Raw genomic sequence first — 24,373 nt, forward strand, 5'->3', positions numbered from 1 at the left:
TAAATGTAGTGAGACACTGGGCTTTGTTTTGGTTCTCTCTCCCTGTACTGTGGCCTGGCAGTTGCCTCCAGGTAGTAATCTAGGGGTAATCATAAGTCTCACCACCTTTGTTTCCCCTTTTCTCCGTTATCACAATCCCATATTACCTACAGCCCATTGTCTAAAAACAGTTGTTTCATATAATTTGGTCTCCTAGTTGCTTATGGAAGAACAATTCAGAGATCAACCAGTGTATATGAATCTATGCTTTGATTCAAAAATTGTTTTTATAATGAGGAAAAAAATCATCATTACTTTCATTTGTCTTATACATTCTGCATTTCCTCCATGCACATTCTGAAGTTTTCAGGAGATAACAGCTAATCTGTAGATCCCCCACCCCTAGTTCTTAGAAAATAAGAAATAAGATTCTGAGTCAATAAAAGAGCTATTTTTGAGTAATAAAAGATTGTTAAAAAGATTGTTAGTTGCTGTACTTTATTGTATTTAGAACTGTGAAGTTTATTTTAGTGAAACTGACTTTATTTCTTTCAGTTAAGAGTTTAATATTAAAACTAGCTTTCTCTCCTAGAAAGGCTTCAATGTCACACACACACACACACACACACACACACACACACACACTCTTTACCTTCAAAATCAAAGGCAGGTATATCTGTTGGAGAAGTACACAGGTTGCCAGGATATAAAATTTCAGAACTATCTCTAATTCCACCAAATATGAGGTCAAATTATTGCCAATGATAGAATAGAAACATATGGTGAAAACTGCATCCCATGTTTTCACATACTCAAGAATATTGGTTCCGAAGGTATTTGCACTTTCCTTCCTTATCAAATTTCCCCTTTATATTAGGTTAAAATTTTTTAGCCAGTGTGTACAATCAGAACCCTAATCTCGTAACTAAACAATAGTTTAATAAGACTCACCAATTGTTCACAATTTTGTTTGGTTCATGTGTGCCCAAAGCAACTGAAAGAATACAGGACTATGTTTTTGCTAAGATCTCTTCTAAGTGCTATAATTCTAGGTAATTCTAATAATAATTGTTAATATTTATAGAATGCTTCTTCTAGGCTAGATACTGCTAAGCACTACATATGCATTATTCAGTTTAATTCTCACAATAATCCTAAAAGAGAGATACTATTATAATCTTTATCATATGGATAAGGAAAGTAGAACTTAGAGCAGTTAAGTAATTTGAGGTTACATAGTAAATAGCATGGTAAAATTCAAACCTGACTTCAAATTCATGTCATTAAATTTTTTTTAAGTTTGTTTGTTTGTTTATTTACTTATTTATAGCAAGCAAGAGCAAGCAAGAACATGAGTGGGGTAGGGGCAGAGAAAGAGGGAGAGGGAATGAGAGAGAATTCCAGGCAGGCTCCATACTGTCAGTGCAGAGCCAGATGCAGGGGTTGAACTCAGGAATAGTGAGATCATGACCTGAGCCAAAATCAAGAGTGAGACACTTAACCGAATGAGCCACCCAGGCACCCCATGTTACTAAATTGTTACACCAATTTTATAATCTCAATTGCATGCACACTAGCTCAGATGAAAAATTACTCTGTCTTTATAGTATTTATATATTTAATATCAATAAATACAAAAACAAAATTAAATTGTTACAAAACCCACAATAATTTTTATCTCAATATGCATAGAATTCACATTATTATACATCTTTAAACAGGAAGTTTTAGCATATAAACACCTTAGAAAAAGCTCTAATTTGGTCCTATAATCTTATAGCTAAGGTTTCTGGGCAAAAGATATGTAGTTGCCATTTTCTATTCAAGTTTTTAATAAAAAATCTCAAATGAAACACTGTCATTTTAGAGTACAACATTACATTGATAAATCAAAAGTCATTGAACAATAAGTGTTTATGACATCCCAGATACTCTGTACATTTTTACACTTGAATGGATATTAAATAATCTTAGAGTAAAATATGGAAGAAAAACTGCCTCAAGTTTGTGTTAAGTCACTAAAGCAGAAATATGGATAACCCTGTATTAAGATGAAAAGCATTTATAATCTGCATTTTCTTCCAGTGAAATAATAAAGCCAATGTGCCACCAGCTTGGTATTTACTTGTTTATAAAAAGTGTTTAGGGACTGATTCTCAAAGTTGGGTAAATATTGGTATCATCTAGAGAGTTTGAAAATACTGATGCCTATATATCATCCCTTAAAATTTGGATGTAACTGATATAAGGTAGAGCCTGAGCATGTATTATTTTAAAACTTTCTAGGTGATTCTAATATGTAACAGTTTGAAAAACACTAGCTGAGAGAACTGTTACATAACTAAAGAGCTCAGTATTCAGCTGAAGGACTCCTTCAGAGTGTGTATTGTTATTTTAAGTATCTGATAGGTGTCTCCCTTGATTAGAAAATAAATACTTTCAAGAAAGACATTTTGTTTTATTCATCTTAGTCTCTCCATAACTGGAATAATAAAAGGCACATAGTAGTTGCTAAATAAATATATTTTGAATGAATACATGATTGCTTTATACTTCTTTTACACCACTATCTTCCAGTAGATACATGAACATAAGAATGCAAGAGATACTTACTGAAAAATTGAATGACCGAAGCACTCGGGATAAATGTTTAAAGCCAACTGAAGACTTACATGTACATATTTTAAAAACACACATATATAAATAGATCAAAAGTAGAAAAAGAGTATACAAAAGAGTGCAGCATTTAACAGTAGAGAATTCACTGAGTTTTCCAATATTCTTCACATTCTTATTCTTAGAAATAAGAGTATCCCTAAATAACTTGTACTTTAACTAATATTCATAAGCACATGTGCAGATAAGTTAATTTCTTTTAAAAACAGAATTATAGCTTAATCTTGATAAACATGTCAGGTTTCAAAATTCAAGTAAATAAAATTTTAGCACACACTGTAATAGCTTTTCCAGATGTTGTGTCAAAAAAAAAAATGTTTCTGGTTAAAGTATCTGGTATTGCTTTTGTTATTTGCTCACAGTTAAGACTCACTACTTTCTTAGCAGTCTTACACTGATAAAAAATTACTTTGGTACCTCCATACATGTGTTTTATTTAGAAAAACCTTATTAATAAATAGACTTCCTTTTTTAGTAGCTAAATTCTTAAGTATGGCTTCATTCACCAAAGTTCTACAAGTATTACATAATTTTTAATACAGTTAGTATCTTAGACTACGAAACTTTGTTTTTTTTAAAATTAGCATTGGTTGTTTGATTGTAGGTTTGTCACCAAAAAGTACTGCTTCGCTCTCCGTGGTTGGAAATCTTTTCTGATATATCAAGGGATATTCCTTCTGAAACTTAAAAATGAGGTGAGGAATTAGAGAGTATTTAACATTATTATCCTAGCTGAAGCCAAGTTCAACATTTTATAAGAATTCAGTGACTCTCTCAAAGATGTATTTCAGAAATGAGTATCTTTTCAATTTATCCTTGCCTCTCCCTCTGCTTTCTCATATATGAAAGGTATAAGGTAAAATTTCTTAGATCCCAGTTAACATTAATATACTAGGATTCTCTTCTGATGTGTTTTCCTCCTAAATTCTAGATGTTCTTCCTTTCCATTGGTAAAGCCTATGAAGGCCAGAATGATCTAGTATATTTCATACTTGAGTATCTCAGACCTGGAATTAAACTTGCCAGAATCATGTTACTACTGGATTTTGGTAGAGATAAAAATTGTAAATGGTAATAATGAGTCACCAAAAGCTATGTATTACAATCAAATTTTATAATTGTTTTTTCAGGGCAATCTAAGTTATAATCATTGGAAGTAAAGGAAGAGTTATCTGTTATTATTATTGTTACTATTTAAATTTAGTAAGAGTATATTTATATTTATAAAGAGTAAAACCAGGAATGTAGGTTACATTTACATACACACCTATATATACAATATCTAAAATCCAAAATAATGAGAAATTAGATTCTAAATGTTACTAAATAACAATCAGCAACAGCATATTTAAAAAGATTTATGTGATTGAGAACTTATGCATTCTCTTACCTGTTTTAGTTTTTTCCTTTTCTCCTTTAGAGGCAAACTCTTGTTTTTAATAATATTCTCTAAAAGTTCTGCAATTGCAGCTTGTGAGGTAGACACTTTTTGTTCATCAAACTCCTGAGCACTAATCTGCTTACAGTATGAATATGTTGGCAAAGGAACAATCAGTCCATCTCCAGGATTTTTAATCTGTTTTGAACAAAATGATATAGTCCAAGTCTATTAATTCTGTTCATGTTCCTGTTTGCTAAGTGTTCTTTTGATGGGATTTAGCATGTATTCATTCGCCACCAAACATTCAACATTTAAAAAAAAAAACTGTGTTATGCAATAGAGTAGTGATAAATCCCAGGATCTACATCCCAGACCCACAACCTACTAGCTTTGTAACCTTCAGCAAGTTATTTAACTTCTCTTGGTCTGTTTCCTCACCTGTAAAATGGGGATTACATGAGATAATGTATATAGAGGGTTTAGAACAGAATAAGTATTAAATAAGGCAGCCATTCATCATCATTGCTATTAACCATGTATTTTATTCTTTTAACTACAAAACAATAAAAATCAAAGTAATATTTGAAAAGTTTTATTTATTTTGTGAGACAGGGAGGGAGGGAGAGAGTGAGTGTGTGTGGGCAGGGAGGTGCAGAGAGAGAGATGGAGAGAGGGAGAGAGGTGGGGGGCGGGGAGAGAGAGAGAGAGTGAGAGAGAGAGAATTCCAAGTAGGCTCTATACTGTCAGCGGAGAGCCCGACACGGGGCTTGAACTCATGAACCACGAGATCATGACCTGAGCTGAAATCAATAGACGCTTAACTGACCGAGCCACCCAGGTGCCCCAAAGTGATGTTTTAATTCACTTTAAAATATTAATGTTTTGACGTAGTAAGAGTATTCATATACTGTTTTTGAGGTGTAGGAGCATGGGAAGATACTATAACATCTGCTCATAAAGGAAGGAAATTATAGGGATAATTATGTTAAGCCAGGGCAATATTAGAATGGTATGTATGGGAAGAAACATGAATATATGTGCTGGGCTGCCAAAGAGTGAATATAATAGACATTTGTTGTTTTGGTTACTCAGTATTCCTTCTCTCCTTCTTTTAATAGTTTCTTCCCGTTCCACCTCCACTATCCTCACCTTTTTTGAAGAACAGATTCTCCTCTAATCTATGGAGAGCCAATCAGAGCATGGCCCTGTCTCCAACGCACTCACCCTCAACCACCTAAAAGATGTGTATTTAGCCTGGATGGGGCCAATCAGAGTCCATGTGAAGAACTTTTCAAACTGGTAGGTGAAGGGATAGTTCTTTTTTCCTTTGGATTAAAAATGTTAAGTCTGTGATTTAAGAACTTTAATCACACTTATGGATCCCCCATCATGTGAAGGAGCCTTTTGTCAAATACAGGACCAAAATGGAAATAAGAAATGAAGGAAACAGTTTTATTGCTATTTGACTCTCCAAATTCTGTCTACGTTCCTGACTTTTAGAGGTTATTTACGTGAGCTGATAAAGTCTTCCCTTTTCATTAGGCTAGTTTGAGATGAATTTGCCACTTGGAACTGACTAATGCAGACAATTTTAAGATTTACAATACATACATAGCCCTTTTTTAAGTAGTCAAGATGTTTATCCACTGCAGTCTGTAAGTAAGAGGGTACTTGGAGAATTTCCTGGTGATGATCCATTAAGAAAGAAACTAATCTTGTAGCAAGAAGCTCATCAAGATCCACCTCTTCAGCACAGCATAGCACACACCGAGAAAAAGTGTGTATCATCTAGAAACAAAAGATGTGAATTTAAAAATTTAAGGTATTATATAAATAAGAGTATCAGTAGTTTCTGGGTATCATGCTAAAGTACTGAGATAAAGTGATAAGCAGACTTCAGCTTACAAATGAGGACAATTAATTACATTAGAAAGGTAAGAATTTAAAGTACTTGTTAAGTATTTCCTTAATATAATTCCAAAGGATTATAAAACGCTTAGTTTTTTCTTTAATCTTGTCACAATTGTATCAGTAAATATCATGGGTTCTATTGGTATCATATAGATATGTTACTTAAAGAATGTTAAAGAATAATGACTTATTACATTAAATTAATCTCATAAAACACAAGTCAGGAGAATACATAATATATAAACTTAGTGGTTATAAAGTTGGTACCATTTAGCTTTTGAAATTCTGGAAAATAGTCTTTAATTATTTTGTCACACTTTAAAGACAATACATGTATTGTTCAATTCCATCACAAGGAGTCTTCAAATTCTGGGATAAATTTTGTGTTTCATAACTCATTTACTCTCAATCATATCCATATTACCCACTAAGTATTAGACACACGTAAACAGACACCTCATTCTAAAATAATTACAGTTATAAAAATTCTATTTTAAGAATTTTGTACATAATAGACAATGAACATATTTATTGAATTGAAATATTTTTGGTTTTATTCCTACATGCCAGTCATGTTTTTCTTTCTCCTTCCAAGAGTCAGTCCTTAGCTTTTTAGTCTTCTTTCTTAGTTTTGTAGAATTCATTTACCCTCAAAGCTTCAATTACCACCTCCCTCCAAACAATCTGCCTTCTGCCCTGATCTTCACCAGGCTCACATTTCTAACAGTCTGTTGGATAAATTTCACTTGAATGTCCTATATACACTCAAACTCAAAAAGCATAAAACTGAAATTATCTCTTTTCTACTCATGTCTCTCAAAATATATTCCTCTACAAACTTCTCTGTGCTTTTTAATGGTGTCACAATTATGCAAGAATAATTCTTCTTCTGTAGTTTGGGTCTATCATTGTTAAAGAACTGTCCTTAATGAGTAGAAGAATAGAGCTCAACTCTAGATTCCTTGCTATAAGAAAATCATTTGAAGTTGCACTGAGGAAGTGGCAGCTCTTGAAGAGAGAGAAAGAGAGAGAAGATACTATTTTAAGAGTTCATTTCCAATCAATAGCTGTATAAAATGCCTCTACCCTCATCCTCTTATGGAGTCTGAGACTGCTTCACAGTAGTTTGTCCCAATTTCTTACCCACAGTGACATGCTATCCTGATTCACATAATTCATCAAATACAACTTTCCCACTACCATAATATTCCCATAATTCTCTAGAGTTATAGTGCCCTTATGCTTTTAACTGTGCCTACTATCTCCTCTTCCTTCCCCACCAAACAGCATTGGCATAAGGCAATGGAATGTGGTCTGATGGTCTAGGTCAATCACTACGAAGTGATATGAATGAAGAGGTAAAGTGCTCAGACAAGATAAAGGTCAGGATATGAAAGTACAACATACTGGGCACAAAGGATTAATGCACCAACATTCTGCTACTAGGAAAGATATTTTTAAGAGCCTTTCTACCCCAAGAATCTAGGATTTTGAGACTAGGACATCATTCAAGTAGTACTTTTAGGTGATTTGCTTTTCTTTTTATAGTTTATGAACCAAGGCTTATTCTTTCCTTAAGAAATCAACTTACCAGTGATCTTGTACCCATTGCATCATGAAGTTGGGGCATATCAACGTTTTGACTCATTCGAGAAATCATGCGCATTAAAAGTTGAAGCTTTCTACGATTTGGTGGGGGAAGTAACAAACAACATAACTGTAGTGCATCGATGGCAACCCTCTCTAAATGAGGTTGCAGCAAACCTGGAAGGCAAAATTATACCCCACCCCCGAAAAAAAATCATCAATGACACTAGTTGCTTTCATACTATGCACATATACAGTTACGTAAAGAATACAGTTATATAAATATTAAAATAATATTTTAGTATCTAATTTCTTATAACTGTCCCTAGAAATTTCCACATTCTTCAAAAGCATGGTAAGATGCTCATTTTCTTCATAACCTATTTGAGTACTAATATCCTTCACTTACTACAAATAAAGTGATTCAGAATAAGTTAAAATGAAGTAAAAGAAAATAAGTGCTTTATATAAGTAGAATAAATCTTGGTTATGCCATGACAAGAGTCTTTTACGATAAAAACTCCTTTTGGAGGAAAAATATAAAGCAGTTTCAGAGAAGAAAAGACAGGTAAGCAAAACAGTTAGTAAGCACTAAAAGTTAATATTACATGCATTGAAAGCATCAACCTTACTTTGTGTGCCAGTCAATACAGAAGAAGCTGGAGGTAAAGAATTTTCTGAAAGTTCTATTGTACTTTTGCAGAGTCTTTTATTGATTGTGGTACTAGACTCTCCGAGTTCATTTTCCATAGCTGTTTGTATACTTGTGCTGAGATGTCCAAGATTTGGTTTCATGATAATTTCAGCCACTGGCATATTGATATAACTATTACTTCTTGTACTACTTCTTAAAAGTAAACTCTGAGATCTACAAGGCTGTTTTGACTTGCATTTCCCAATACATAACTCCTCTTGGTCTTGAACAGTCAAAGTAGAGGTTCTCTTAAAACCAACACAGAGTGGTTTTTGAGTACTTTCCTCTGAATGAAGATTCATTAGGGATTCCTGTTTGGTCTTAGACTCTAAAAACTGCTTATTATGTTGTCCTTCTCTATTCACAACAGATTGATGGAAGACATTGGAGACCTCTTTACTTGAACTCCCTGGTAAGTCTACAATTCCTTCTAAAGAATAGCATCTTGATTTGACGTTAGAGGATAGAACATGCATACTACTTAAGCCTATTAAATTATGACAACTTCCTCCCATTATGTCATTAGCACTGGCTCTTCTATTTTTGAAATTAACTAGCTGCATTTTCTTAGCACATTTTTCTTGAAATCCTTGATCACTTATCTGCAGTCTCTTAGTAGTATCTGATTCTTCTTTGTTTTTGTCTTTATGAAGCAGACTGAGAAGAAGACACTCAGTTGATTTGAAGGAATTCAAATTGTTTAAGCGAAGGATTTTTGAAGACTGTGGATCATCTTGGATTTTATGTATCCCACTGGGTCTATCTGAAACTGTGACGTAGCCACAAACAACTACCAGGAAATGAAACAAAAATTAAGATGCAACTGTGTGACAGTGGACAAAAATAAAACAAAAACAATAGTAAAGTTAAAAAAATAAAGCATTACTATAGTATATATTGTTAGTATAGTACAACAGCAGTTGCTTAATTCAGAAGCCACTTAAATAGGACACATGCAACATTCAGTTACAAAGTGCAAGACTGAGTAGAGGTTTTCCAACTTGTGATATAAATCACTTAAAAATCTTTTCAACAATCTAATTAAAGGAATTGAGTCAAATACATTAAAAAATCACTGGCTTCATCTACAAGTATTAGAAAGCTCTTAATTATAAGACAACTAACTGTACTACAATAAAACTTACACATTTGGTCTTTGTCTCTAGTAACTGGTATAGTGCTCCTAAAATGTTTGGAATTTCCAGAGAGGGCGTCTTTTGTTATGCATAGTACATCTACTGGAGAACATCTGAGTTTATGGTAATGAGGTGACTTAGGGCTGAACTTGCTTAGAAGGTTGGAGCTTTCAACCTACCTCAGACCTCCCTGAACAACAGAAGGATGCGGACTGAAGACTCAGCAAAATCACCAATAACTGATGATTCAATCAATCATGCCTATGTAACTAACCCTCAGTTAAAACTATGAAGTAACAAGGCCAACGGAGCATACAGGTTGGTGAACACATTGACATGATTGGGAGGGTGGAATCCCTGGAGAGGGCATGAAAGCTGTGTACAACCCTTACTTCTTCCACATAGCTGTTTCTGATTTGTATCTTTTATAAAAACTGGTACTCATTAAATAAAGCAGTTTCCAGAGTTCTGTGAGTTGTAGTCAATTATTAAATCCAAGGAAGGTTGTAGGGACACCCAAACTAGTAGTTAGGGCAGAAATGCGAGTGAGTAAGCCTGAGGACCTCATCTGCAGGTGGTACCTGAAGTGTGAGGGCAGTCTTGTGGAACTGAGCCCTTAATCTGTGGAGTCTGCATAACTTTGGGTGGTTAAGTATCAGAATTTAAGGAATTTGTCCTTCACTTGTAAGGTCTGGTCTAACTCTGGGTAGTCAGTGTCAGAAATGAATTGAATTGTAGTACACCCGATTGATGTGAATAACTGGTGTGAGAATGATATATTTGAATTACTGGAAGACAACATAACGGGAACCATAGTATTCCCAAACTGTAAAATAATTTATAGCTTGCCATCTTCATATTTACCTACACTTTGAGATCTTTTAAATTATGGGAAACTTGAAAATGTTAATAAATTTACATATAAGTAAAAACTCATACATACCCAAAATGCTTACAAATAATTCATAATATTCAAAGGTAAGGAGAGGTTCAGGGAGATCTAGAAAATAATCTGCTATTGTTCTGAATACATCTCGTTCAAATCCAACATAAGTTGGATTATTCATATTACTTCTTGGCCCTAAAAGATAGAAGGCAAAAAAAATTGGTAAAATATATTTTATTTAAAAAAATTTTTTTAACACTTATTCTTTTTTTTTTTTTTTAAATTTTTTTTTCAACTTTTTAAAATTTATTTTTGGGACAGAGAGAGACAGAGCATGAACGGGGGAGGGGCAGAGAGAGAGGGAGACAGAATCGGAAACAGGCTCCAGGCTCTGAGCCATCAGCCCAGAGCCTGACGCGGGGCTCGAACCCACGGACCGTGAGATTGTGACCTGGCTGAAGTCGGATGCTTAACCGACTGCGCCACCCAGGCGCCCCTTTTTTTCTTTTTTGAGAGTGAGGGAGACAGAGCATGAGTGGGAGAGGGGCAGAGAGAGAGGGAGACACGGAATCCAAAACAAGCTCCAGGCTCTGAGCTGTCAGCACAGGGCCCGATGCGGGGCTTGAACTCATGGACTGCGAGATCATGACCTGAGCTGAAGTTGGACACTCAACTGACTGAACCACCCAGGCACCCCAATATATTTTATTTTAAATAAAAATTTAGATATACTTATAAAAAGTGTCAAAAAGTTCTCCATGATGGAGTAAAGTTTAACAAATTCTGTCACAGTTCAAACATTTCAAACAATTGTGCACATCACATCTCATTCTTTCTCATTATGTTTTCATTACAAATCACTGCGAATAGGGGCACCTGGGTGGCTCAGTTGGTTGGGCATTCATCCAAGTCTGGATTTCGGCTCGGATTGAGCCTCCTTGTGTGGCTCTGTGCTGACAGGGTAGAGCCTGCTTGGGATTCTCTCTCTCTCTGCTCCTCTGCTGCACCCATGTGCTCTCTCTCTCAAAATAAATAAACTCTAAAAAAAAAAAATCACTGCAAGTAACTACTAGCATTTTGTCTTAATACTTATTTACCTAAAAACTGTATATAAGGCAACATTTGAAATATATTTTAAAGCAGTAAGGTTATTTAATGAGATTTTATTGCAATTCATTTTACAAAACAAATAATATGTAGATAATGAAAATAATTCTTCCAAATTATCTTTTGTAAATTTACATTTTCATGAATAAATTTTGTCTGACATGAAGCATACCCTTAATGAGTTTAAATAATATCTTTACATTGCCATTTCATTAGCTTAATATTCTTTTTTTAAATTTTTATTTTTTATTTTTTTAGAGAGAGCAGGGGAGAGTGGCAGAGGGGAAGAGAGAGAGAATCTTAAGCAGGATCCATGCTCAGTGCAGAGCCCGACGCAGAGCTGATCCCACAACCCTGGGATCCTGAGGTGAGCCAAAATCAAGGGTTGGACACTCAACTGACTGAGCCACCTAGGCGCCCCTAGCTTAATGTTCTTCAAAGAATCATGCTTGCTCACTAGTTTTTTACTCAGAAATAAGATCTGACTTCATATTACAGATGAGGAAACTGAAGGTTAGAGTAACTTGCCTAAGATGAAAAAAACCATTGGTGGCAAAGCTAGAATTAGAACTTAGAGCATTTAAAGCAAGACTCAGAGCTTTGAGGTCTAACAACATTTTAAGTGTGCTCCATGGACTACATAATCAGACTCATTCAATGTGCCTATTAAAAATATGTAAGTTCCTCTGTACAAACCAGAATTTATGGAGGTGAAGCTAAGAATTACTGACTTAGAAACGTTTGCTGCTGGCTCACTAATTTAGTAGTTTCCAAATGCTGGGTGTGGGAATCTTCACTAATAAGAAGCTTTTGAGGCATGTTTAGTCCAACTGGAATGAACCTACCTAATGAATCATCTAAATCAGAATCTTTGGCTAGTCTCCCTAGTGACTGTAATATGCACTCAGGTTTGAGAGTCACTATTTTATCTTTCAAGTTAAAATTTTTCTCTTCCCAAACCCAAATAATTTTACTTTTCTGCCAGCAAATTTTTGTATGGTCATAATGTGAGCACACACACTGAAAAAGGATTGAAGAAAACAATCACACACATTTAACGGCTTAAAGGCTAATATGGGTTTTATGTAGAGCAAAGTAAAAATCTTTTTAAAAATTATTGTTAAAGTTTTAAGTTTATTTATTTGTTTTTGAGAGAGAACGTGAGCAGGGGAGGGACAGAGAGAATCCCATGCAGGCTCCACACTCAGCGTGGAGCCTGACATGGGGCTCGATCTCATGACTGTGAGATCATGACTTGAACTGAAATCAAGAGTCAGATGCTTAAGGAGGATATAAGATATATTCTTAACATGTAGAATAAAAAAATGTGAAAATCATTAGAAAATTTTCTTTTTTTTTTTTAAATTTTTTTTTCAACGTTTTTTATTTATTTTTGGGACAGAGAGAAACAGAGCATGAACGGGGGAGGGGCGGAGAGAGAGGGAGACACAGCATCGGAAACAGGCTCCAGGCTCCGAGCCATCAGCCCAGAGCCTGACGCGGGGCTCGAACTCACGGACCACGAGATCGTGACCTGGCTGAAGTCGGACGCTTAACCGACTGCGCCACCCAGGCGCCCCTAGAAAATTTTCTAAGAACATACTCTTATTAGAGTTAAAAATACAAAATTTATAGTTAGTGTATCTAGGTTTGAATACATATATCTTTATGTATCAGTAGAAGACTTTCAAAAGCCTTACTTTCTCTTCTAGAAAAAAACTGGGGATAGTATATTAATCACTCATTCCTATATGTCACAGGATTACTGTAGGGGATTGAATAATAACTAAAAGTTTAAATGCTACCTCTAGCTAGATATATTGGTAAACTGGAATCCAGTAAGTTATATCTTTGCTATCATTTAGGTATAACATGGACTGGTAAGAAAGGGGGAAAAAAAAACTCTAAACATGGGATATTTGAGAAATTCCTGAAAATATAAGCATTGGGTTGCTAACCATGAGCCAAAAGTGTAAGACAGAAGGGCAGTTAGGTGGGGGAAGGCAGAAAGAGAAACTCACAAATCAAGCTTACACCTCAGTTTGATAAATAAAATCTTTCTATAACTTACATTATTTACTTTATTGCTATTTATTCTGTTATTTTGTCATATTGACACCCAGTGGACAACAAGGGAATATGTACCTATCTTGAACATTATTAATAAAATACTCATTTCATAAGAACTAGAAAAAAATCCTTTTATAAAAAAATTATTAAAATATAATTTAACTTTTAATGATTTAGAAGCACATATTTCTGCATATTTTTAAAACTGATTTTTAGGGGCACCTGGGTGGCTCAGTCAGTTAAGCATCCGACTTCAGCTTAGGTCATGATCTCACGGTTTGTGAGTTTGAGCCCTGCATCGGGCTCTGTGCTGACAGCTCAGAGCCTGGAGCCTGCTTTGGATTGTGTCCCCCCCAACCCCTGCTTGCGCTCGCTCTCTCTTCCAAAAATGAATAAACATTAAAAAAAACTTTTTTTTTAAATAAAAAAATTGATTTTTAAAGCAATTAGGGCTTTGTACTTGAGCCAGTGTCTCAAATTATAAAAATTAATTATCACTGCTCACTATTGAAAAAGCTTTTTTTCCATTTACTGATTAGTGACAGATCATTTTTTTTTTTATAAACATAAAAGTTCCATTAATGTATCTTATGGTGTACAAGCATGTCATGAAGCAGCTCAGTGTTGACGCTGTGTACAATGGCAAGGGGAATGAAGTAGATTTAATGTGACTTCATTTCTGATTGAACTTTTCCACTTTATAAGAGCTATTACTTAAAAGTTGCTATTTGAACTCTATAGGCCTCACTAAGGCAACTGGTGTAAGTTATACGTAAAAATCCTTTGATATCCACTAGCCTGTGATTTTATGATTTATGAAAACTGAGCTACAAATGATGAACTTAAATTATGAAATCACCATCTGCATAGAAAAAGTTATGGACTTTATAATGCATTCCACATGCAAGGAAATGCAATCAGATCTACTAGACTGTCATTCAAACATCAAAAGAAATAGCATACTTTATCAGGACTTCTATAAATTGTTTTCAAAATTTCCTTAGCTCTTATTAAATAGTATAAATATATATTTTATATAAATATATTTTATAAATATATATATACACATACACATTTTGTTTGTTTAACTTACAATTTGCCAGGCACTTCATGGCAGATAATACCCAGTGAGGAAGGTCATCTATACAAAAAAAAAATTTATATTGTTCAATAATATCACCTAATTTCCATGATACTATATTTAAAACTTTACGCTTATATATAATTACATACACACATATATATGTATGTATGTATATGTATGTATATTACCAGGATTAAAAATTATTATAGTTTAATAAGATATAAGGTGAAGACAATATTTTAAAATACAAGTTTAAAAGTCATAGAGATCTTGAGTTTGATTCTTTTCAGAATACATAAAACAATTACCCCAAATTGAGGATATTTTGGTGCAGGGTTCATAAATAGTTAATGTTCATACTTGTCCACTGCCACCATGTTTTCTTTATCTTAATTTCCATTCTGATTATAGGTATGCTATTTGAATATTACTGATTTGAGTGAGACCTATGATTGAAATGATATATCTGAATATTAGGGTGCTTTTAGTGAGGCTTGTTTAAAATCTTTCATTTGCTACTAACTGAAGTATGCTGCATGAAATTGAACTGTTTTTTGACACCAGCACAGAAACCACACATACACTTAACTTGAAGAGTTTATGGTTATAAAGAATAGAAAGTTTGAATAAGAGAATATACTGTTAAGTATGTGATTTTAGGTAATTTAAGATGGGAGTGGTACAAAGCCATATGCATGTGCAACATAACTTAAGTTTTTGCTTTTTGTTCCTACAATTCAAACTTTAAAGTTCTTGCCAACACAAAGAAACTCAAGTAATACATACCAGTTAATTCTACATGCAACAATTCATTATAAAAAATGAGTCAACATTTTGAGATTTATTGATACATTTCTTAAAATGTTAAGTTTTAAATGTAATGCCGCTGGGTTAAATATATCATTGATTTTTCCATCTTATATCTAAAATCAATACATTATATATATATAAATATATATAATAAACCAGTGATCTTTAAAATACTGGTCTTGAGACTTTGGTCTTGAGGGTTTTGCATATGTCTTGACTTGTGTAAATTTATATATAACTGCTCATGTAAGCTCCAAGAAGCCATGGACCATTTTTCTCTTGTTCATCACTAAATCTTTAGTATAATGCCTGGTACATTGTAGGCCCTCAATAAAATGTAGTTAATCAATAGTTTTAATTATATTTTCATACCTTTTGGACGTTTAACCTTGCCATTTAAAAAAAATCATGCATAAATACCATGAGAGGCTAAAATAATAGTACCAATAATATTCACTTAAATGATTACTAAAGCACTTATGATGATAATCTCCCCTTAATACTTTTTCAGTTAAAGTATTCTACTTTCTACATTTTTAGTCTCTCTACACCCCCACAATAGCTGCAACATATGTTAGCAAGTTTAAAAGAGTCCAACTTATTTTATTGATACCAACCTGATTTGTCTTGTAGTATAACTATTCCATGTTTACTTGTATTGGTCATGTTGTACATTATGTATTGAGGAACTACTTGATTTGGATTTATGACTTCTTCTAGGGATGACACACCTAAAATGGTTTGCAGGCTAAACAGAAGAAAAAATACAAACTTCTTTTTTCTACATAAAATAAGTGGAATGGGATATAAATATTAAAGAGTACGAATGGCAAACAAAGCCATCAGAATATTTTTCTTAAGCCAAACTGATAAAGGTTATAGTTAGTATCCACTTTCAAATATACTTACCTTAGTAACCTTGTAATGATTCCAATACAGACCCCGAACTATAGCTATATGACTCAAAGAAAAAACAAATCATACTGAAAACATTCTATTTCAACTGTACTAGAAGTTCAAGAGCACTTATTAAGAATACAAATACAGGTTAAATTCTAAGCTTTAAGAACTAATCTGTTTTTTTGCATTTGTAGATCTTGATAAAAATGTCAAATTAACATTCTAGAACACCTGTGGAACTTGGTTAGAGCTTAGTTTTAGCTTACTAGATCAGAATAATATATCTCCAAACTTCTTCAATATCTTCTGGGCTTATTTCTCTATTATCAACTGAGTTTTCTTGATCTTCATTGATTATTACATGGTTCATTTTCTCTATATTTTCCTGGAAAAAAAATTACTTTGGTTTAACATGCTATGCTCAAATTAAGGAAATATTGAACTGACACAATTCCTAATATTTAGTAATTCTACTAGTAAACAGTCCACTGTGAAGCTGTAAGTTTAAGTGTCACCTGAGGCAATAAAGCTTTTTGGTTTTGTAGCTGCCCCTACCACTCTCAAATCAATTTAAAACAAAACATGTTTAAGTTATACAAATACTGTTTCAGGTGTGTCTTATTACCATTTTTATTATTGTTCCTATGGGTTCTATTGTTCTACAGTAAAACATATACACATATTTTTAGAATATAATGTAGGTCCAGAGACTTTAGTATTGGCTTCAAATATTAAAGAACTATCTACTTTTAATGTTTTATAATTAAGTACATGGTAATAAAATTTAAACTAGTGATTAGTAAAAAGGATGTTTTACCTGAGAGAAATGTAATCCAGGTTTTTTAGGAGTTCTACGAGATAAATTTCGTAATTTAAAAATGCTATCTTTATCTTTGGAAAAGTTCTCTATGCTGTTTTTTCTCAATTCTGGATGCCTTCGTGGAAAACTTTTAAGCGGAGAATTTGCAGGAAATCTGGTTTAAGAATAATATGCAATTAAATAATGTAAGATCAGAAACAAAGTTTTAGTGTCTGTTTATCTTTTAAAAATCACAAAAGAACTGAATTTATTTATATTATTTATATTACCAAGGAAGGAAGATTCTACATAAGTTGATTTTCCCATTAAACCTTTAAAAACATTTTAATGGTTTCCTACTTTTTTAGTATATTGTATGTATTTTAACTTTATATCTGGATAAGTAAGAGTTATTATTGGGATCAATTCTGTTGAAGAAAAAAATAGTTCCATTTTCTAAATTTCTTTGACAAGCTATCTAATTTATATATATTTTCTGATCTTTGTCTGACTGTTCTTGTTCTGATTTCCAGAGCTTGGTCTCTGTTATTCCTTTTGACTATAATGCTTTTTCCCCCCTCCAGTATAATAAAAAATATTTCAAAGATACAAGAAAGTATGGAAAATAATGTAAACAACATCCAGATATGTAATCATCAACCATCAAACAATACAATATTTACCATTTTACTCAAGACTTCATTATTAAAAAAAAAAAAAGACTTCATGATTATTTTTTTGTTAATCAAATTCTTTGCTTATTCTATTTCTTTCTCTTTCTGAGGGAAGCCATTAACTTGCAGTTAGTGTGTTTCTTTCTTATTCATGTTTTTATACTTTTAATAAGTATACATAAACAACATATGGCTTGGTTTTTTTTCTCTATGGTATTTATATATTAATATATAAGATATATGTATAATGTATAAAATAAAATATGCATAAGTTTTTAGTGACCTCAGAAGTTCTTATTCCATGATCCTAAAAATATTTTCTTATACCAAGTTCCCATGTACAGTTGACCTTTGAACATGGGTTTGAACTGTGCAGCACACTTATACACATTTTTTGTATATACAGTATGGTATTATAAATGTATTCTCTCTTATGATTTTCTTAATAATTTACTTTTCTCTAGCTTACTTTAATGTAACAATACAGTATATAATACATTTAACATACAAAATGTGTGTTAATTATTTATTTTATTGATAGGGCTTCTGGTCAACAGTAGGCTATCACTAAAGTTTTTGGCGAGTCAAAAGTTGTACGTGGATTTTTGACCATGCAGGGGAGGGGGTTGGTGCCCCTAAGCTGCGTTATTCAAGATCAACTGTATGTATAGTTTTGTTTTTCAGTACTTAATTATTTAAATTTAAGCCCAGATATTGGGTAGGGAAATTCTCTCCTCGTTTTTCAAAATTGCCTTGGACTTTTATATTACTAAAACACTTTAGAACCTGCTTGTCAAATTCTATAAAAAATTATATAGGGGTTTTGAATGAAATTGCATTTAATTTATGTATATATCAATGGGGAGAAATGACTTATTTATGATACTAAGTCTTCTTTCTTTAAAAATGTTTATTTATCTTTGAGAGAGAGAGCTCATACACATGAGTGAGGAGGGGCAGAGAGAGAGGCAGACAGAGAACCCCAAGCAGGCTCTGTGCCATCTGTGCCCTTAGCACAGAGCCCAACATGACTGGAACTCACAAACTGTGAGATCATGACCTTAGGTGAAATCAAGAATCCAACGCTTAACCAACTGAGCCACCCAGGCGCTCTGGATACTAAGTCTCTGATTCATCAACAGGATATCCTTCTTCACTTATTACCTTTAAAGCAATTATATAATTTTCTCCAGTAAAGTCTCACACATTTTTGGTAAAGTTTATTTTTAAGTATACTTTATAAATTTGCTAACATTATAAAACACTTAGAGGCAGAGAGACTAGTTGAAGAGTTATGCAGAATTCTGGGTAAGAGAAAAAAATGGTTTAACAAAATGAACTATCAGAGTGAAGGGAGGAGTAGATCAGAGAACTGCTAAAGTGATATAACAGAGATGGTCTGTTAATTAAATCATATTTAAAGGGGAGAAAAAGGAAAAGAATCAAAACAGCTATAGGGAAGACAGTGCTATTCAGTTAAGTATGGAGTAAGAAGATAAAATTTGGGTTAAGACATGATAGTGATTTTTCTATATGTTATATCTGAAGTGCCTAATGGGCAAAAATAGGTCTGAAGCTCAGGGATATATTTGGGTTGGAAGTTTGAAAGTTATAAGGAAAGTAGGTGAAGACATGGCAAGAAATTGCCCAGGGAGACAGTGAAGTAAAGACAAGTCTAGGACCTTTAGAACCAGTAACAACTAAAGGATGAATAATAGCAAAGGAGCTCACAAAGTGCCTAAGCAGTAGTTAGGCAGGATTTGTAGAGTGCTATACAAAAGGAACTACTCACATGTTTGTTACTGCAATTTACTTGTACAACATAAATCATCTTTGATACACAAGAATCAACTACTAAGGCACTTCATTTGAAAAGTACTAATTTTTTAGAGAGAAAAAACATGGATATTAGAATCCAAAGACCTAGTTTAATGATATATAACATAGAACCCTGCACATGAGAGAAAAAGCAATGGTGCTGGCCTAAGGGAGTCAGAAAGGCTCCACAGAGGAGGCTGCAATAGAATTGACAGGAGAGCAAATGTATTTACTAATCTGACAATGTCTACAGTGTTTCAAGGTAGAAGAACATATTTCAGACAGATATAACAAGATTTACTAAAGCATGGTCTCAGCTTCCTCATCTGTAAAAAGAAGTTAATACCTAACCTGCTTAGCTAGTCCAGGGATTAAGTAAGAAAACATGTAAATCATAAAGCAGGTCTTCTGATATATGGTAAATCCTTAAAAAATATTCTCTTTAACCTATAGTATATTTCTTCTGTTATTTATTATATAAATTTTGCTATTATTTCTTTTATCACATGTATTCTTAGGTTATATGAGAATATGTTACTTGGAGGCAAGGACCTGTGAGAATTTGTCTTATACTTCTTGAATCTATGAAACTAAAGGTTAATAATGACCTATCCTTGAAATGTTAGATTTCAGAATATGCAGAAGTGATATCACATTCTTTCCTCCCAATACTTATTTTATTATATATACTATCTAACATTTTAAAAGTTTTAATTGTGTAGCAATTAACTTTAAATTCTAAGTGGTTTTTTTTTTTTAATTTTTTTTTTCAACGTTTATTTATTTTTGGGACAGAGAGAGACAGAGCATGAACGGGGGAGGGGCAGAGAGAGAGGGAGACACAGAACCGGAAACAGGCTCCAGGCTCTGAGCCATCAGCCCAGAGCCTGACGCGGGGCTCGAACTCACGGACCACGAGATCGTGACCTGGCTGAAGTCGGACGCTTAACCGACTGCGCCACTCAAGCGCCCCTAAATTCTAAGTGGTTTTAATTGCACTAAGAGCAGTAACAGTTTTATAAAGAAAACATGTTTTTTTTTCTGAAAAAGCTGCAATTTTAGTAAAAGTATTATAGAAGTGGAGTTAAATTATATTGTTAAGTAATTCAGTTTTGTAGTTATTTATCTGTTCAGTACCTGAATAGCTGACTGTTGTCATCAAGATTTTCTGATCCCCATCTGCCTTTGATATCTTCAATTACATGATTTTTAAGAAATTTTCTTAACAATTGGATTGTCTGTTGCCTTGTAACTTCAGGACCAAAATTATTATTATTTCTTAATAGGTCATAAAGCCAGTCCACTGCTTCTCCTGCTGTAAAACAATTGCCATATTTTTTAAAGTGTTGCCTGTGTTTTCTTAGAGGCATTCCTGCTCGAAAAGATGTTGTAATTTCATTCCACTGCAAAAAGAAAATATTAAAAAAGAAATTAAACATTGTGCTGACTCAAAACAAATTAGACAAAGAACATTATTTTATTCATATCTGATTACATCATAATTCGTGAAATCATTGATCTTATTTACTATAGAAAATTTTATATATCATACTGATTTCTCTTTATTAATTCTGGCATTGTAATAATATGTCTTTGTAATAGTGTAAAGGCACTTATTGGCTGGTTGGCTTATTTAGGAAACCTAGAAATAATGAAGAACTGTAATGAACTTGCTTCTTAACCTTCAACAGAGAAAGTACCCTTTTTTTTTTAAATTTTTTTTTTTCAACGTTTATTTATTTTTGGGACAGAGAGAGACAGAGCATGAACGGGGGAGGGGCAGAGAGAGAGGGAGACACAGAATCGGAAACAGGCTCCAGGCTCCGAGCCATCAGCCCAGAGCCTGACGCGGGGCTCGAACTCACGGACCGCGAGATCGTGACCTGGCTGAAGTCGGACGCTCAACCGACTGCGCCACCCAGGCGCCCACCCCGCTTTTTTTTAATTTTAACTAATATTAGTAAAATGTTGGTAACGTTTGTGTCAGACACTGCTCTACATTCATTACTTCACTTTCATTCTCACAATTCTATGAATAGGTACTATTATTACCCCGTTTTCATATAAGGAATATGAAGCACAGAGAGACTGATAATTTGACCAAGGTTACAGAACTAAGTGATGAACTCAGGCATTGAAACCCAGGTTTGAATATTCTAGAACCTGCAGTAATAACTACCAAGCTGGCCAAACAAAATTGATGGCAGGCAGTAGTTTTACTGGTAAAATACCTTTAATGTTGCAATATCTTATATATTTATTATAGTATTTTTTAAACGTTTATTTTTGAGAGAGAGAGACACAGAGAGAGAGAGAGAGAGAGAACGTGCGTTGGAGTGCAGGGGAGGGGCAGAGAGAGAGGGAGACACAGAATCCCAAGCAGGCCTCCAGCTGTCGGTGCAGAGCCTGAGGAAGGACTCAAACTCAGCAACTGGGAGATTCCGACCTGAGCACAAATCAAGAGTCCAACGCTTAACCCACTGAGCCACCCAGGCGCTCCAATATTTACTATAGTGTTTCTTATGTAAAGATTCCAATAGTGAACACAGAACAGATGAGGCAAATTAAGTAAGCTTTAAGTCCACTATATATTTAATAACACTGATATACCTATGTTTTAAAAAGATACTCATATTTTCTAAATTGTCCTCAACCCGAGCTTTCAAGGTTTGTGGCGGCTAGAACAGCGGAGAACTAAGGTGGTGGTGGTGGTGCAAAATGAACACATCACTTTTTAATTGAAAAATCCTCCATTAGAGGCCAAGAAATCTGACTTGTAACCCCAACTGTGTGGCACCACAACACAAAACCTAAGAGTTGAAAACACAGTAACTGTATTCTTCCCACCACACCTCCCCATTTCACACATTTATTTACTCAAGAAACACCGAGCTGTAGCCTATCCATAGGATCTATACATCACAACACACGTTCACACGCAGTATCCTCTCAGGATATCCTTAAGGTAGATATGCATCATTAGCCCTACTTTCCCAATGTGGAAACTGAGGCTCACAGCAGTTGTTAAGTCACTCGCTTAATGTCTCCTACCCCGTGGCGCCGCATTCTCTTGGTTTGAAAATTTAAGTGCACAAAGACTCTGTACAAATCCAGTGACTACCAACAGTGGTTCCTGACGAGTATCTTAAACACTCTGGGTTTAGTTTTTAAATGGGCAGCTGTTACCTAGTGCTATTCAGTCGGTAGATCCTGCACTGAATTCTACAGGCCCCGCAAAACGAAGCTGTCACATTCGGACTGTCCCCATTCTGACACTCCAGAGTAATGGAACTCTGAATTTTTTTTTGTATCCAGATGGGGGTAGAAAATCAGACGTGGGGAACGGCTAAAATCATAATATTCTCTGATGTTCCAGGGCAAACTGACAACTGCAGGCACAGTTGTCGCCCAAACAAGGCCAGAGTATGATGCGCCATACCGGGGACGAGACCCTTTGGACAAACGGCTCACAGGGAGGGGTACAGCCCCGACCTCCAGGTAAGGGGGTGAGGCGTGTCCCGCAAGGGTTTCCTGATACCGGTTTATTCCCCCGCCCCCCTCCCCCGACGTCTCAGAAAACCAAACCCAAACCAGGTTCTGGGACCCGTCTGTCCGCCGCAGGCAAAACTCCGAACGCTCTCAAGTAAAGTCGGTGGCGGCCACGGCTGCGGTTGGCCGGTCTAGTCGTTCTGCGCTGTCTTACCAGCTTGGTGGCCCGATAAGGTCCGGGAGGCACACTCCGACTCTCCATTCCGCCCGCCGGGCCCGGAGGTCTGTCAGCGCTCAGCGCGGTGCATGGCGGCGTTAGGAGACTCTAGGGCTCTGGGGGCCCCGACGGCGGCTGGCTGGGAACAACCGTCCGCCGCGCCGCGGATTTGAATAGCGCAGAGGGCTGCGCTGATTGGTCGCGGCCCTGAGTCACGTGGCGCGCCGCCGGGATCCGGCTGCGGTTGGCTTGCACAGTGGAGCCTCTCAGGGCTGGGGCGCTGGCGGTGCATGGCTGGCACCCTTTAGTCAGCGCGGGGGCCGGGCCCGTGGGACGGGCTCTGGGCTTCACCCGGCTGTCCTGGAGCTGCTTCTCCCTCTTGCGGTTGCAGGCGAGGCGGAGTCTTGTTTCCACACTAAGAACCGGTGAGGCAGTTTAGTCACGGACTGGATGGTTTGGAGACCAGGCTTTGGCTTAAGGGAATTTGAAATTTGAAATTTGAAAAGAAAAAGGAAAACAAAACCCTAAGCCCTTTTAGCCTGGCCCTACAGGATCTCCAGCAGTGGTTGGCATGTAAAACAAAGCATCTCTGGGGCGTAGCTTTCACCTGACAAATCCCTTGGTTTTGATTCTAAAAAGCTTCCTGGGTGTATGTTGCTGTGCTGTCGTTCTGATACAGCTTAGCAGGGGCCATGATTCTGTTCTCAGTGCAAAAATGTAGGTTATCCACACCCCCTTTAATTTGGAGGTAAAATGGAGCATAAGTAGATTTCCGTTAAGTATACACACCATGAAGGGCTTGGGAAAGGTTGTGTAAAACTTGCCAAGTAGCTCCCCTGAAGAAAATCTACCATGTCTTTATAGGAATGCTGGTTATGTTTAAATCACAATCATACGCTTAAAAATTCGCTGGGATTTTAGAAAATCTGTAACAAACGTTCTTTTTCTTCTTCTTTTTAAAAGTTTATTTATTTTGAAAGAGAGCAGGGGAGGGGAATGGAGAGAGGGAGAAAGAATCCCAAGCAGGCTCTGCACTGGCACTTGAACCCACAAGCAGTGACATCATGACCTGAGTCGAAATCAAGAGTGGGATTAACCGCCTGAGCCACCCAAGTGCCCCCAAACATTATTTTTTCAAATGATATAAACTAAGTT

The 24,373-nt window shown here is 35.2% G+C and overlaps 1 protein-coding gene and 1 long non-coding RNA gene across 6 annotated transcripts in view; one reads left to right on the plus strand and one right to left on the minus strand.

Annotated features, from left to right (window-relative positions):
• LOC121027298 (uncharacterized) overlaps positions 1–9,830 on the plus strand; it is a 28,307-nt gene extending 18,477 nt beyond the window's left edge. For 2 of the 4 annotated variants that reach the window (XR_005788650.1, XR_005788648.1), the window contains 4 exons: positions 3,260–3,350; positions 5,155–5,335; positions 8,599–8,640; positions 8,882–9,830. This is a non-coding gene — a long non-coding RNA (uncharacterized LOC121027298). The remainder of the gene's footprint in view (positions 1–3,259; positions 3,351–5,154; positions 5,336–8,598; positions 8,641–8,881) is intronic. The other 2 variants (XR_005788651.1, XR_005788649.1) reach the window with 1 other exon arrangement.
• DEPDC1 (DEP domain containing 1) lies at positions 1,580–23,375 on the minus strand. Of its 2 annotated transcripts, XM_040470597.1 has the most exons (12): positions 23,216–23,375; positions 20,650–20,915; positions 17,039–17,195; positions 16,488–16,606; positions 15,939–16,069; positions 14,521–14,568; positions 10,308–10,445; positions 8,167–9,018; positions 7,539–7,711; positions 5,648–5,824; positions 4,046–4,231; positions 1,580–3,338 (listed from the first exon to the last, which is right to left on the minus strand). In XM_040470597.1, the coding sequence occupies exons 1-12, from the start codon at positions 23,261–23,263 to the stop codon at positions 3,198–3,200; spliced, it is 2,436 nt and encodes an 811-aa protein (XP_040326531.1). In that variant the 5' UTR covers positions 23,264–23,375; the 3' UTR covers positions 1,580–3,197. The 2 variants fall into 2 exon arrangements, with proteins under 2 accessions (XP_040326531.1, XP_040326532.1); XM_040470598.1 differs by lacking the exon at positions 8,167–9,018 and having other exon boundaries at positions 23,216–23,374.
• Positions 23,376–24,373: the final 998 nt, after the last annotated feature.

This window comes from Herpailurus yagouaroundi, unplaced genomic scaffold, assembly GCF_014898765.1.
Source record: "Herpailurus yagouaroundi ecotype Mexico unplaced genomic scaffold, PumYag 77, whole genome shotgun sequence".
NCBI classification, from domain to species: Eukaryota; Metazoa; Chordata; class Mammalia; order Carnivora; family Felidae; genus Herpailurus; species Herpailurus yagouaroundi.

Excerpts from the sequence above, each read along its gene's own strand:
- DEPDC1 (XM_040470597.1), bottom strand. The coding sequence starts at position 23,263 with ATGGAGAGTCGGAGTGTGCCTCCCGGACCTTATCGGGCCACCAAGCTG. Across the intron at positions 20,916-23,215 it reads CTTATCGGGCCACCAAGCTG|TGGAATGAAATTACAACATC; the intron begins GTAAGACAGCGC and ends TTCTTTTTGCAG. Across the intron at positions 4,232-5,647 it reads ACTACTTAAAAAAGGGCTAT|ATTAAAAATCCTGGAGATGG; the intron begins GTATGTATTGTA and ends TGTTCAAAACAG.